The sequence below is a fragment of the Narcine bancroftii genome, chromosome 10, assembly GCF_036971445.1.
Source record: "Narcine bancroftii isolate sNarBan1 chromosome 10, sNarBan1.hap1, whole genome shotgun sequence".
Classification (NCBI taxonomy): domain Eukaryota; kingdom Metazoa; phylum Chordata; class Chondrichthyes; order Torpediniformes; family Narcinidae; genus Narcine; species Narcine bancroftii.
In genome coordinates, this window is record NC_091478.1 from 92,994,818 (window position 1) to 93,009,546 (window position 14,729).

A 14,729-nucleotide genomic window follows, 5' to 3' on the forward strand; every position below is an offset into this window, starting at 1 on the left:
CTTTTCAAAAAAGAACTCTTATCAAAGAAATTGTGTTCAAAGCTGTATCACTTCCTTGATCTTTCAGATGAATGTTTTAGCAGAAACCATTTTAAATCTGATTATTGTTCCTATCTTGAGATGATGCTTCAAATGAACATCTCCCAACAAAATATTAGTCTCGTCTAGATCATCTAATAACTGTACTGCAAGATTGGATAACCACAATATTATCAGGGGATTTAAAGTTTGATTAGTTGATACTGTGATATGATCAAAAATAAATTCAGTTGGAAAGCTTTGTGCTCATCTCATTTAGTCCATGTGAACGATTTTCTAAATTTAGCTGTGAAAGAGACAATGGTGGAAATCTGATGGACCTGATTATATCGATCATCGCCAGGAGTCTGTATCATTACCTTTATTAAGGGATGAAATATTGGTGGAAATCTGATGGACCTGATTATATCGATCATCGCCAGGAGTCTGTATCATTACCTTTATTAAAGGATGAAATATTGGTGGAAATCTGATGGACCTGATTATATCGATCATCGCCAGGAGTCTGTATCATTACCTTTATTAAAGGATGAAATATTGGTGGAAATCTGATGGACCTGATTATATCGATCATCGCCAGGAGTCTGTATCATTACCTTTATTAAGGGATGAAATATTGGTGGAAATCTGATGGACCTGATTATATCGATCATCGCCAGGAGTCTGTATCATTACCTTTATTAAAGGATGAAATATTGTCAAATGATTGCTAACATGTTTTGTACAGAGTAAAATGAAGATCTTTGCGAGAATAAACTTGGGTACAATTTTTCTTTGTTGTTGGCTGTGGCGACTTCAACACTTAAATGTTTGAGTTTTCAATGCTATATACTTATCCAAAAAAAAAATTATTATTTTGTGCCATTTAGCTCTTGGAAAATAGGTGTCCCTGGATTCTCAGTCCTCATCACTTTAAGTTGAAGAAATAATTTTAAATGGAATGACCCAGTCACTTTTGTTTCTGCAGTGAAATTTGATCATATTTATGGCACAAATAGTGATTATATGGTTTCAGTAGGATGATTGCAAATGTTGAAGTAAATGTAGGCTTGAAATTAATACACACCATTGAAATGGTTTAATTCTCTTGCAGGTTTGTTTTGAGGTGTTGAACAGAATGCTTTTGTGTAAGTAGAGGATTATCTGTGCACTTTTTTTTGAGAGGTTACTAATTATATTATTAATGAGAAAATACAATTATTTGATTGTTAGTAAGCGGTTGTTTATATGAAACAAGCAATTCTCAAAACAGCATCTGTGGAGACAAAATAAGTGACCTGATATTTTAAGTTGAGACTGTGTACAGAGACTGAGGGTGTACAGAGGCTGATAAGTGATAGGTGAAAAGAGATGGGGAGTGAATGATAGGAAGGTGAAACTAGATGGGGGAGAATAAGATGGGAGAGGCAAACAAAATGGAGAAGAAAATTGGGATGAGTATGTGGGATGTGGTTCGCCTGAAATTGGAGAATTCGGTGTTAATGCAATAAGTTGAAAACTACCCAACTGGAATATGAGGGAATGTTTGTGAATTTGAGACAGACTCTGGACACCAAAATTTAGTGGTTTAAGTAAAATCAGCTCTTTTGTGCTCTGATACTTTTCCTTCCTATTAAGCAATCTAATTCCTCAATGCTTAAGCTATCACCAAAGTAGACAATTTTTCTTAGATAATATAGAGTGCATCCAGCCTCCGATCCATCCATTTGCTGCCTTAACTTTCATCCATTCCATTATTTCTTAAAGATGAGCCATTCATTTACATTTTGTAAATAGCAGCAGCCAAAATCCATGAGCAATTATAGCCAATATTGGTGTGTTCAATCTCTCCTGCCCATTCAACCATAGATCATAGTTGACTCCAGCACCCCCCCTTCCTGTACTCAACCCATATACTTGAATTTTCATAATATCTTAAAACTTAATAATGACTATCTTGAAACTATCCTCTTGAGTATTTCATTCCAAAGATTCACTATCCACTGGGTGATTTTAAAAAAAAAAAATTCTAGCCAGGAGTATTTGCACCATAGATTCTTGCTCATTGGAAATGAATTAGCAATGGGGACTGGCACAGAAAAAGAGTTGAAGCTTGGGGTTGATTAAAGGCAGAAGAAGCTTGATAGGCCAATTGGTTTACTCTTGCTTCTATTTCCTTGTTTTGTATTTGTCCTATCAATCCATGGGAAGCCTGTTTGGAAATGTGAAGTGAAATTTACCAAACCTTTATTTTTCATCCATCAATAGGAAACCTTAGCTGGGATTAAATGACCAAGAGTCATGTTTTTCCTTGTCACTGAGGTGGTACTGTGGTTCTGCCCTCTGGCATTCAACTTCAGTGTCATTTCTGTCTCTTTATTCATTCTCTTCATATTAAAATTCTCCCATATACAGTATACAAATCCCTCATCTGTCCCTAAATTTCTTTAATATTTTCTTGCCTCTCTCCATCTCCAGCATTGTAGATATTACATTCTTTGTCCCAATGTTGACAGCCTCTGCCATGATGAAAGGTGAAAGTAAGTTGCTTGTTTCATAAAAGTGTACCCCTTATTCAAACTCTGTTTTTAATTGTTTTTCTTCTTTACAGGGTTACTGGATAATGCATGCAAGGAAGGAGATGAAGAAGATTCCACTGTACAATTTTGGTACGTGCATATCGCTGCCTAGTCCATAAATTATTCTTGACCTCATCAGTACTAGGGGGAAAAAAGTGGCTCAAAGTTGCAAGCTGGGTGATTGAAGTCTTCAATTTAAAATTTTTTTTTCCAAATTGTATATTTGTCTGTTCCTCAATGTATTGAATGTTTCCATGAAGTGGGTTTCAGTGATGCCAGCGTTTTGCCTGATTGATCCATGCGAGGTGCAGTTGATTACAGAGTTCATAATAGTGGAAGTTGATTCCATTTCCATGCTGATATCATTACTGACAAATACTTCACCAAAGTCAACAAACAACATCCTTTTAGCAAGGAGGCCTGAGCTAATGCAAATGTCTATGGCTTGGTTCTGCAATCAGTGGGATTGCCTCCACTGCGACCTCAGACAGATGATTACAGATTGGGAACAAAACTTTAAAATTCTCCTTAGACATTCTCGGATGTCATTGATGATCCTTTACCTCGCATGTATTGAGAGAAGGATCATTAATTATTCTTAATGCTGTATCTGACTCTTGCGTCATCCCTTCATTTTTTGTCCTTGGGTGACTATATTTAAAATATGGGTTAATATCTAAAAATGGGTGATTTGGTGTTGTCAGCAACAATGTTATTCTGTATGAAAAGGAGTGTGTACTTTTGGGGTTATCTGAAATGGTACAAAAAATATGAATTCAAAAACAGGAATTATTCTTATTTGAAATTGGCCTGAGACCTAATATTACAGATAGTCCAGGAGTTTAGCTTGTTTCTGTACAGGTCATTCTAAAATTCCATTTTGAGTATCATGTACTTTATTTGAGCATTATCCAGCTTTAATAAGTAGACAACATTATTCCAAACCAGAACCTGGTTCTCCAGCCACAATTGTATTTCCTACCAAGAATAACTGATGTTTTATTAAACGTGTAAATAACGCTCTTTTTGTTTGGTCGTGCATCAGTTTATTATAAGGTAATTAGAAGAGCCTTGTGCTCTGTAATGACTTTTTTTTTTTTTTTTTTTTTTTTTTAAAATTTTTTTATTTTTCACACCATAAATCACATTAGCCATGATATACACTATTTCTTTTCACACATATACAGTGACTTTTTCTCCCCCCCCCCCTTTCCTCCCAAACCACCCCCCCACCCCCCCCTCTCATCCATTTTAGGTATACAATCTAGGTTGCATTAAGCCAGTCAGACAATGTTGTCATTCAACAAAATTACACCAGAAATTCTACTGAGTCCATTCTTTTCTTTCCTTCTCCTTCCATCAACTTAGGTAATGTTTGTCCCCGGTAGGTTTTCGCTATTGTATTTGTAATGACTTTTTTTCCATTGTAAGCTGTTTAAATAGGAAAACAAACCATGTTTTAAGATGGTAAATATTTGTTCTGATTCTGCTTCTCAGGTTGAATGTGTTTGATGTGGCATTATTCCATGGTATCGTGTCACTTGATTTGTTGAAGCAGTTCTTCTACCATACACTAACTCAGATTCTCATCTTTAATCCTGTGTTTGAAGGTAAAACTGCATAGTTTTGAAAATACTAAACTTTTAGACTTGGCTATTGTGTTGCATTGGCCCATATTTTGCCCACATGCTGCTCTCTGCTGAAAGACACAATTGTTCTGGACAAATCTTGAGTGTACTTTTACAGAAGAAGTTGCTGAATAATACTTCCATGTCACAATGCTGGGCTCTGCATGGAACCAAGTCTTGTGCAGTGGGGTTATGTAGATAAAGGCCTGAACAAGCTCTGCTTGTAAAACTGCTGAGCAAATCTCTGAAGGATGGTACCAATTCCCTCAACTTTGTTATCTGTAAAAATTATCAAGATATTAATTGTAAAAATATCTGAAAATGTAAAGCATGGTCTCTTGGGATGGGTTGCACAGTTGGTGTAACAGTTAGTGCAACACCTTTACAGCACCATCGATTGGGACCGGGGTTCGAATCCCATGGTGTCTGTAAGGAGTTTGTATGTTCTCCCCATGTCTGCGTAGGTTTTCGCCAGGGGCTTCGGTTTCTTCCCACTGTTCAAAATGTACCAGGGGTTGTAGGTCAATTGAGTGTAATTGGGTGGCACGGGCTGGGAGCTGAAGTGGCCTGCTACCACGCTGTATGTCTAAATTTCAAAAATATTAATTAGATTTAAATTTAATTTTATGAAGAATGGCTCGCTGTAGAAATTGTACATTTGTATAGGAATAGATATTTGTTACTGTACTTTGCTGACCTTTTGACATAGCCAAATAACATAGGGTTATTTAGTTCATATGTTTTTCTCTTGATATTCTCATAGAATTGCAATTTACAGTAAAAACCCCAGTATCAGGTACCTATAGGGATTGGTAGATGCCAAATACCATATTTGACGGCATGCAAGACACACTTTTTTTCCCCAACATTGGATCAAAAATACCCCCAAGGTGAAGTTGAAATTGAGCAAGTTGCCCAGCTTCAAAAAGCCCGTGGAGGTGCTGTGTCTATCCAGGAACCGGGCCTGCAGCTTTGCGGGCCACCTTTCCATGGGTGGCTTGTGCTTTCTGGAGTGCTGCCGCCACTGCTCACTTTTCCCCAGTGAGAAGGCCAACCATGGCAGCCCCCGCTAGCAGAGCAAGAGGTGCAGGAGGAACCCATTCACCAACTTAACCTATAAATACTCAAACTTTTTTTTTCTTAATAATCCCTGCTGAAATGGAGGGGATGGGACTTGTATGCTCTAGAATATGGTCAGTGAATTTTCCGGTTACATGAAATTGTGTGTTGTGTGGATTGGCGAACTGACTGCTGGGGGATGCCAATTTTAAATGATTGTATTTATTACCTATTTATTTTCAGCGTTTTTTTTTTTTTTTTGCTGGTTGCTTGAGGCTGCCGGTGCTTGAATTCCAGGTAATGGGGGATTTTACTGTACCTGGGAGTTATAAATTTCTTTTTTTCCTGTAAGCAAGTGTTGATGGAGGATGTCCACATTGATTGGAGTAAGTTATGGATTTGCATAAATCTCAATTTGTTAATAAAATTTTGGTGGAAAAATCTGCATCCTGTGTTCTTCCTATATCCTTGTCCCTTTTTTTTAATCTTGTCTCAAAAATTGGTCGGATTGTTTGCTAACATTTGGTGTTTAGAAGTTCAAAATGGAATGTTTTTTAAAAATTCTGCCTTATTTATTGTACAAAAATCATGTCATTCTGGTTGTGTCCTTGCTCATTATGTCATTAGCTATAGGTTTTTGTGACCTCATTCACTTGATAGAACTTAACAGTTCTTCTTTGATAACCCAATGGCATTTCAGTTACAGCTGCATGTTTGGTTTTTCAGTACCTGTTATTGCATTTGGGAATAATTCATCTTGAGAAAAAGAAAAATACCATTGTATACTTTATCCAGCATGATCACTGTGAAGAACAAGAGCTGACATTGTTATTCTGAGCTTCAAATGATAAATGCTTCTAGTCTCGGTCCCCGCTAAGTTCTTTTCTCACAGTGAGGATAACTTTGGCACCAAAAAGGGCAGTCCAAACTTGCTCACTCTTCTAACTGCCTCTGTTGAGTGTTAGTTTGATAGTTTGTGCAACTCACTTAATGTGAGCCTCTGTTGGTTCTTTACCTGGATCATAATACGGCCATTGTAAAAGCTAACTGGTTGGAAGCATCATTTTGCTGCTCCTCTGAGAGGTGGATTGACAAAAAAATGAATTCCACGTCAACATTTTCTATGGATTTTTGCTCGGAGAACTGAGGAAGAGGGTCTAAATAACGAGTCAGAAGAAAATATTACATATAACTTGAACATTATTTTTTTCATTTTTTTTTTAGCTTCAGATGCTATTCGTATGCAGGGAGAATGGTGCTTTGCAAAAACAAAGACCCTTCTAACAAATTTGTACAGGAAGGTAATTAATTGCAGTTTTACAAAATATGCATTTCTGAGAAACTAATTATTTCAAGTACAACCAAAGAATATTTAACTGTATTTTTGGTTAATGAATAGAAAACAGTAAGAGAATAGCCCAGGAAATTCAGAGCACGATATAATGCATTGGATGTGATCGGAAGTAGACTGAGAGTAACGATAGGTCATCCTGCTGCAAACTTCAAATAAATATTTTCAGGAATGAAAGTGCACCACCTTTCCGAAGGAGAGTTTGGAGTGGTGGGTGGGTGATGTATTGAATATGGGGGTGGACTAAAGGCTGAACTCTATTTTAAAAATAGAACCCTGAAAAAGACTGTCCATTCACCTTGTCTATACCCTTCATGATTTTATATCCTTTGTGGCTACTCTATCTCCTACACTCCAGAAAATAAATCCCTAACCTATCCAGCCTCTCCCAATAATGCAAGCCCTCCAGTTCTGATACAGTCATGTGAATATTTCCTGCTTCTTACAGCTAGGTGACCAAAACTGCACTCAATACTCCCAGGGCAGTCTCGCCAAATGTCTTGTACAGTTGTAATCTGACTTCATCTAAATTGCCTTCATCTGAAATCTTCTATCCTTTTCAACAACATTCTCATCTAAATTGTTAGTACAGATGATGAATAACAGTGAACTCAGCACTAATCTCTGCAGCACTCCATAGATTGTAGGCCAACATAATAAACAATCCTCCACAACCACTCTCTGACTCTTAACACCAAGCCAATTTTGTATTTATTTGGCCATCTCACTCCGGATCCCATGTAATCTAATCTAGAACCTACCAGGTGGGATATTGTCAAAGGCCTTTAAGAGTATATGCCCTTTCCTTTCAATCTCCGTTCCCCTGATGTTTTGAATACTTCTAATATTTAAATTTTGCTCGCCCTTTTAAACCTGTGTATTAATTTTGTGGATCAACACCCCATATGTTTAACTTGTCTGTTGCTCTGTGCAGCTGTTTGTACTGTTCAGCGCAGAGGAATTGGTCATTCACCTTCGGCACATTCTGGAGACCCATGAGGTGAACTGGCAGAATGTATTGTCTTGTACTTCTACATTGTTGGTCTGCCAACCACAGACCCAACAGCTATTGAAAGGTATGAAAATGACTTGGGTAAGATGATCTAAATTTGTTTTGATTGTCAAGTAATATGGCATCAATGAGGTGTTTTCTTGAATGCTGAAGCTAGTGGTGGAAGGGTGCTGCACTTGAATGTTGGCCTTGCAGAACAGAGGCCAAGACTGACAATTTAGAGATCAGCGTTCAAATTCCATCATGGTAGTTGTGGAATTTTAATTGCATTGTTAATTTTTAACAGTTATTTTTAAAATTCTGTATTTTTTTTTAAATTGACATTGATAATGATAACTGCAATCATATAATTTACTGAAATCCTTTAGGGAAGTATATCTGTGATCCTTCACTTAGTCTGTCTTGTGTAACTCCAGACGTACTAGTGCAGTTGACTCGTAAGTGGCCTGGCAAATCACTCGGAGCAAGGGCTGTAAATCCTTAAAATTAAATGCATGATTCAAACAATTAGATGAAGCAGCGCAACAAAGGAACTAAAATACTTTTAATTAAAAAAAACTAAAAAAAAAAAACTGGGAAATGCTGAAAATTGGAAGCAAGAACACAAAGTTAAAAATGCATTCAGTCAGGTAGCAATTGCGAGAGAAACAGCTAAATGAAAAATGAGGAGTGAATTAATTGGTCCTTTTTTAAATTGCTATAATATACCACTTTTTAAAAAAACGCCAAGGGAGCAGCTGCACTGGGAAACCTTGCATCCATTGTACAGGGGAATTGGGATTCTAAACTCTGGGATTTAATGGACAATTGTTTTATCTCTTGGGATTCTGCTTATGACAAATTAGTGAAAATATTTTCCCTTGCAGCTTTCTTTTGGGACTACTGTGATGACCTGTATTGTTCTTCATTCCAATAACACACCTGCTCACACTAATTTGTCTTAATCTAACTGAAAAATGACATGCTTAAAGCTGATTTATGATTAGAAAACCACAGGGTAAAGGTTAGTGCTCTACCATCTGATCTGCAGTCAGCTGTCTGATGCTCAAAGCTCTGAACTCTGCTGTCTGCAAGCAAATTAATTAAATTCTGTCAGTAAAAATACCTTAGATTTACCTGCATTCTATTTATTTTACTTTGTGAACCCTCTCCTTCCTTTAGTGTAACAATCAAAGTTGTTATAGGTGCAACAACTTCCTGGCTTTTATACTAAATGCACTAACCAATGAAGGCAAGTATGCTGTATGTCTTCTATACCACCTTATTGTTGCCACTCTCAAGGAGCTATGCACCCTGGATCCTTTTGTGTCATTGTTCCCAAGGATCCTACCATTTACTGTTTTCTTTTGCCCTTATATTTGACCTCCAAAACTGCACCACCTAGCACTTCTCCAGAGTTAACTTCCATCTGCTATTTCTCTGCCCACATTTCCAACAGGTCCATATACTGTTGAATCCTTGGACAATCTCTCTCACTGTTCTCAATTCTGTCAATTGTTGTGTTAACTGTAAATTTACTAATTAGTCCACCTACATTTTCATCCAAATCATTGTTTATGTATTCAGCATTAGTTCTAGTGGAAGGCAACTGCTCATAGACCTCCAGTCCAAACACCACTAGCTTCTATATTCTTTAGCCAAGCTAACTTTACACCTAATCTACCAAGTCTCCATGGATCTTATGTGCCTTAATATTCTGGATCGAAAACTTCATGTCATCCATTCCCCTACTTGCATAAATCATCTACATCATGTCCTCAGAAACTCCCTCCCCTGCACAAAACCATGTTGCCTATCCCTAATAAGTCGATACTTTTACGAGTGAGTAGATCTTATCCCAAAGAATCTTCTCTAATAACTTTCATATCACTGTTGTGAGGCATACTGGAATATAATTTGTTCAATTATCCTCTGAAATCTCCAAGGCAGCAAAGGACCCAGCAATCTCTCTTGCCTCTCAATAACCTGGGATAGATCCCATCAGTCTCAGGGACAAATAAACCTTGATAATCTTCAAGAGATCCAGAACCACCACCATGTTGATGTCAACATGCTGCAGAATATCAGTAGACCCCTTCCTGATCTTGCTCTTCTCTATTTCCTTCTACTTGGAAAATACTAATGTGAAGTTCTCTATTACTACCTCTCTCATTTCCTCTGGTTCCAGTCATAAATCCCTTCCTTTGTCCCATTCTTTGTCTTTACCCTCACTCTAGTCAGCTTGTTTTTAATGTATGCATAAAATGCCTTCTGATTCCCTTTAATTCTGTTAACACATCATGTTCCCTTTTAGCCTCTTGATTCCCTGTTTCAGTTCTCTCCTGCTTTCTTTGTATTCCTCACAGGCCGTGTCCTATTTCAGCTTTCTAGCCTGACATATGCTTTCTTTTTCTATTTTTGACTTGTGTTCCATGAGGGATGAAGTTGTATTTTTGAAATCAAAGTTGAGATTATTGAAAAGCATCTAGAATCCCAGGAGAGCTCCTAAGCAGAACATTCATTGGCACTCAAAGTTCAGAGCCTTTCAGCAATCGAAAACTTTAATCTATGTGGATTGATGTTAGTTTCATCAGGTCATTTTTTTTAACTGAGGAACATATTTTTCATCCTTTTCCAGAGCTACTGGCTAACCTGCTGATTAATTCCTTTGAGAATTGTGAGTTGGAAAGTATAATCACTGCATTCCTGCTTGTACGACAGGCTGCACTGGAGGGTCCAGCAGTTTTCATCACCTATTCAGAATGGTTCAAGGTGAGCCTGGATGTTTTGGCAAAAACAACCCTGGAATGTTTTTTTTAAGAAGAGATGCATTCTCTTTGCCTCCAAAAATCGTAGCTCAGTTAAGATACAAAAGGAAGTTTTCAAATCCCATGGTGCTCCAAATATTTGTCTGTCCCGCTTAAAATATAACAAAGTTTCCTCTTTCTATAACCCAGACTGGGATTCAGAACCTCTCTTGATGGGAAAAATAAAATTCCCATCTAATCCTTCTATTGATGACCTTAAATCGCTGATTTTCATCTAATAGATGACTGCAAATCAATATTGCTTATTTTATTAATCATTTTGAAATAAATGTTGAGGATATGATCTTATTCATTCAGGCAGGAGTTTTTGAAATAATTATTGATGTCCATTGAGAACATATTGAATGCTTCCATAATAAATGACAAAGCGACATAATAAAGGACAAAGCGGGAGAGGGTAGACTTGAAGAAAGCCAGTTGGTCTTGCTCAACTAAGCACTGAGGCTTTGGGTGTACGCATGTCAATTTGAAATGAGTTATCACATTTTTTTATTCATTTAGAGATGGAAAAACAAACTTGGACTAGTTTGTTCCAACAATTTCTATATCATTTTAGACCGTAAGTCAAGTTCATGATCATACGATTCTATAAAACAGCATCTCTCCAGACCATGGTGCACACCCAAAAGCACATGTACAATACATAATGGGAACATAAATAATTTTTAAAAATGCAGTCATGTAAATATTAAAAAACATCTCTGGAATTTAAATTCTGGACATTTGTGTTTAAATATGGACCTCTGCAATCCCTACTCACCTAAATCCATTCATGTGCGTGCTGTTCCTTTCTGAGGAGTGGGGTATCATCCTATCAAACCCCACAAACTGACTGAAAGGAACCATCGTCATCCTATGGGATGGATATAGCCAGAAGAATAAAAAAATTATTTATTTTTACATAGAATTAACATTTTTTCCCATTCAAAAATGTCTTCCAACCTTCTCACACAAGCAACCAAAACTCGAAATCTGTTTCCTTATGTGAGTTTAGACAGTATATCAGAAATGCAGTAATTTAAAGAGGTGGGACTTGCCCTTTGTTTCTGGAATGCCTGCAGTTAACTTTAGACTGCAGGCATTCCTGGACATTTACTGGGGGTCTAGGAGGTAGAATTTCAGAACAGGAATGAGCCATCATTTCCGTTCCGATCTTTTTACACAGACTGTGTTCGAGAAGTTTGGGAATAATTTCCCAGAATGCAACTGCTGTGTTTGTATTAAAAAAAAATTTTTAAATGTAAGTGCTTTGGCACAAATACACGTCACTGAAGTGAAATAGCACATATTAACCATTGGATTATTTAGTGTATTTTTGGAACAAATGCATTGATTAACTATCAAGTAAAGATTTTCATATTTTCTTGGGTCAGTGAGGATGATTTTAGTAGTATAATACTAGAGGCTGGCTTGTATCTTTTGAGATTTTCTAACACTGCTTTAGTCAGAAATTGGAGCACCTGCTGCTAAAATGGTTTTAATTCCCAAAAATGAGTTACTTTTCCTTTTAATAGAACTCCTTTGGGTCTGCGAGTGGTTACCATGGTAATAGTAAGAAGGCTTTAATTTTCCTACTGAAATTCTTGACTGACCTAGTGCCATTTGAATCAGCGCAATATTTAAAGGTAAGAAGATTTGTTCATGGTCAGCTGGTAGTAGCCAGCTTGAACTCCAATCCATCAGTATTGACAGGTAATTTGGAACTGGGGAAAAAAAAGACACCTTCCGGAAATACAAAACAGAGAATGCTGGATGTCAGTCAGCGTCAGAGAGGAGAAAATTAGAATTGATGTTTGGGCCAAGGACCTTTCATCACAACTGGTAAAGTGAGAAGCCTTGTGTACGACACTGACGAAGGAAGTGGGGAGAGCAGAGGATATGTCTGTGTTGGCATCGGGTTACATCCTGTCATTCTCCCTGGTTGTATATCTTAAACTCCTGTGGACGCTGCGAGACTTGCTGAGTTCCTCCAGCAATTTTGTATTTTTCCTCCTTCTTATCACTCCTCAGCTTTTTGACCTGAAACATCCAACTTTGTTTCACTCACCAGAGGTACTACCTTGTCTGGAAATACTTGTCAAGTCAGGCAGCATCTATGAAAGGTCCTAGATCTGGGAAAGGGAGAAAGTAAGATGGGAGCAGAGGAACCGGGGAAGGGTTAGATAAAACGGAATATCTCTGGTGTGAGGAGACCAAATGAAGTTGTATCAGCCAACAATGCTGCTTTGAGTGTAATCTCAAGGTTTTGTGAGACTCGCCTAGGAGGCCAGATTATAGTAAAGTTAGAAAAACTGGATCAAAATAATGAGCGGAAATGTCTAGTTCTGATGCAGGCATTTCTTTATCCAATTAGCAATGGGATTATATCAAGAACAACAAAACCAATTGCATTTTTCTTTTTTTCTTTGGCTTGGCTTCGCGGACGAAGATTTATGGAGGGGGTAAAAAGTCCACGTCAGCTGCAGGCTCGTTTGTGGCTGACCAGTCCGATGCGGGACAGGCAGACACGATTGCAGCGGTTGCAAGGGAAAATTGGTTGGTTGGGGTTGGGTGTTGGGTTTTTCCTCCTTTGCCTTTTGTCAGTGAGGTGGGCTCTGCGGTCTTCTTCAAAGGAGGCTGCTGCCCGCCAAACTGTGAGGCGCCAAGATGCACGGTTTGAGGCGTTATCAGCCCACTGGCGGTGGTCAATGTGGCAGGCACCAAGAGATTTCTTTAGGCAGTCCTTGTACCTTTTCTTTGGTGCACCTCTGTCACGGTGGCCAGTGGAGAGCTCGCCATATAATACGATCTTGGGAAGGCGATGGTCCTCCATTCTGGAGACGTGACCCATCCAGCGCAGCTGGATCTTCAGCAGCGTGGACTCGATGCTGTCGACCTCTGCCATCTCGAGTACCTCGACGTTAGGGGTGTGAGCGCTCCAATGGATGTTGAGGATGGAGCGGAGACAACGCTGGTGGAAGCGTTCTAGGAGCCGTAGGTGGTGCCGGTAGAGGACCCATGATTCGGAGCCGAACAGGAGTGTGGGTATGACAACGGCTCTGTATACGCTTATCTTTGTGATATACACCAATTGCATTTAAAAGAGACATTATTTACAGTAAAAACACAAAATGCTGGAGAAACTCAGCAGGTCAAACAGTGTCCTTAATGTAGCAAAGGGAAAGATACATGACCGGCGTTTCGGGCCTGAGCCCGTCAATAAAGTATGAGAAAATGACAGCAAGTGCCTGAACAAAAGGGTAGGAGGGGGGAAAATGGGGGGTGGCAGGGCAGGAAATGATAGGAGGAGGGAGGGGACAGCAGCAATGAGGGGGAGGGGGGATGGTATGTGTGTGTGAAAGAATTGGAAGGACAGGAAAGGGGGAGGGGGAAGAAAAGGCAAGCAGGTTTAATGGAAACCAGTAAAGTCATTGTTTATGCCATGTAGCTGGAGGGTGCCCAGCTGGAAAATAAGGTTGTCCTTCCAATCTGCAGGTGGTCAGAGTGGGACGGTACATAAGGCCACAGTCAGGCATGGGAGTGTGACCCAGAATTGAAATGGTTGGCCACTGGGAGGCCGCTGTGGTTGTGAACAGAGCAGAGGTGCTGAGCTTCCCTCTACCCCTTTCTTTCCAGTTCTTTCACCCACACAGCCCTACCATCCCCCCGCCTCTCATTGCTGCTGTCTCCTTCCACCTATCATCTTCTGCCTTGTTACCCCTTTTCCCCCTCCTACCCTTTTGTTCGGATACTTGTTGGCATTTTCTCATTCTTTGATGAAGGCTAAAACATCAGTTATGTAACTTTGCCCTTGCTACATAAAGGACACTGTTTGACCCTGAGCCTCTCCAGCATCTTGTGTTTTTACTTCAACCACACTGTCTACAGAATTTTGTGATTTACTTCAGACATTATTTACAGTGTTTGCCTGAATTATTAAATATTATTTTGGGAGATACGAAGACTGCAGAGTGATTGTATATAATACAGATGAACCTGCCCAGCTGCTCTCTTCTACAATACCAATGACCTCTCTCTCCTACACAGGTTCATATTTTGCATCCCCCTTATGTGCTTTCAAAGTATCGAGCTCTACTTCTGGAGTATGTGTCGTTGGCTAAAACTCGACTTGCAGATCTCCAGGTTGGTGTGGAAGGCAAATTCTTTAGAACTCCACAATAGGATTGATGAGCAAATTTTGTCTCGTTTCACACAGTTGAACAATCCCACTGAATGTGGTTTGCATTTAATCATTTCCCTTTAAATTGTGAAGTGCTAATAACAAAATTAATGGTA

The 14,729-nt window shown here is 38.8% G+C and overlaps 1 protein-coding gene across 3 annotated transcripts in view; it reads left to right on the top strand.

Annotated features, from left to right (window-relative positions):
• LOC138744955 (Fanconi anemia group A protein-like) overlaps positions 1-14,729 on the top strand; it is a 77,257-nt gene that overhangs the window by 20,671 nt on the left and 41,857 nt on the right. For all 3 annotated transcript variants that reach the window (XR_011345895.1, XM_069901869.1, XM_069901867.1), the window contains exons 9-16: positions 1,133-1,166; positions 2,630-2,687; positions 4,095-4,207; positions 6,509-6,585; positions 7,570-7,711; positions 10,265-10,398; positions 11,969-12,079; positions 14,481-14,576. Coding sequence is in view for 2 of the 3 variants with exons in the window: in XM_069901869.1 (XP_069757970.1) it covers positions 1,133-1,166; positions 2,630-2,687; positions 4,095-4,207; positions 6,509-6,585; positions 7,570-7,711; positions 10,265-10,398; positions 11,969-12,079; positions 14,481-14,576 (765 nt within the window). In the remaining variant the exon portion in view is untranslated. The remainder of the gene's footprint in view (positions 1-1,132; positions 1,167-2,629; positions 2,688-4,094; positions 4,208-6,508; positions 6,586-7,569; positions 7,712-10,264; positions 10,399-11,968; positions 12,080-14,480; positions 14,577-14,729) is intronic.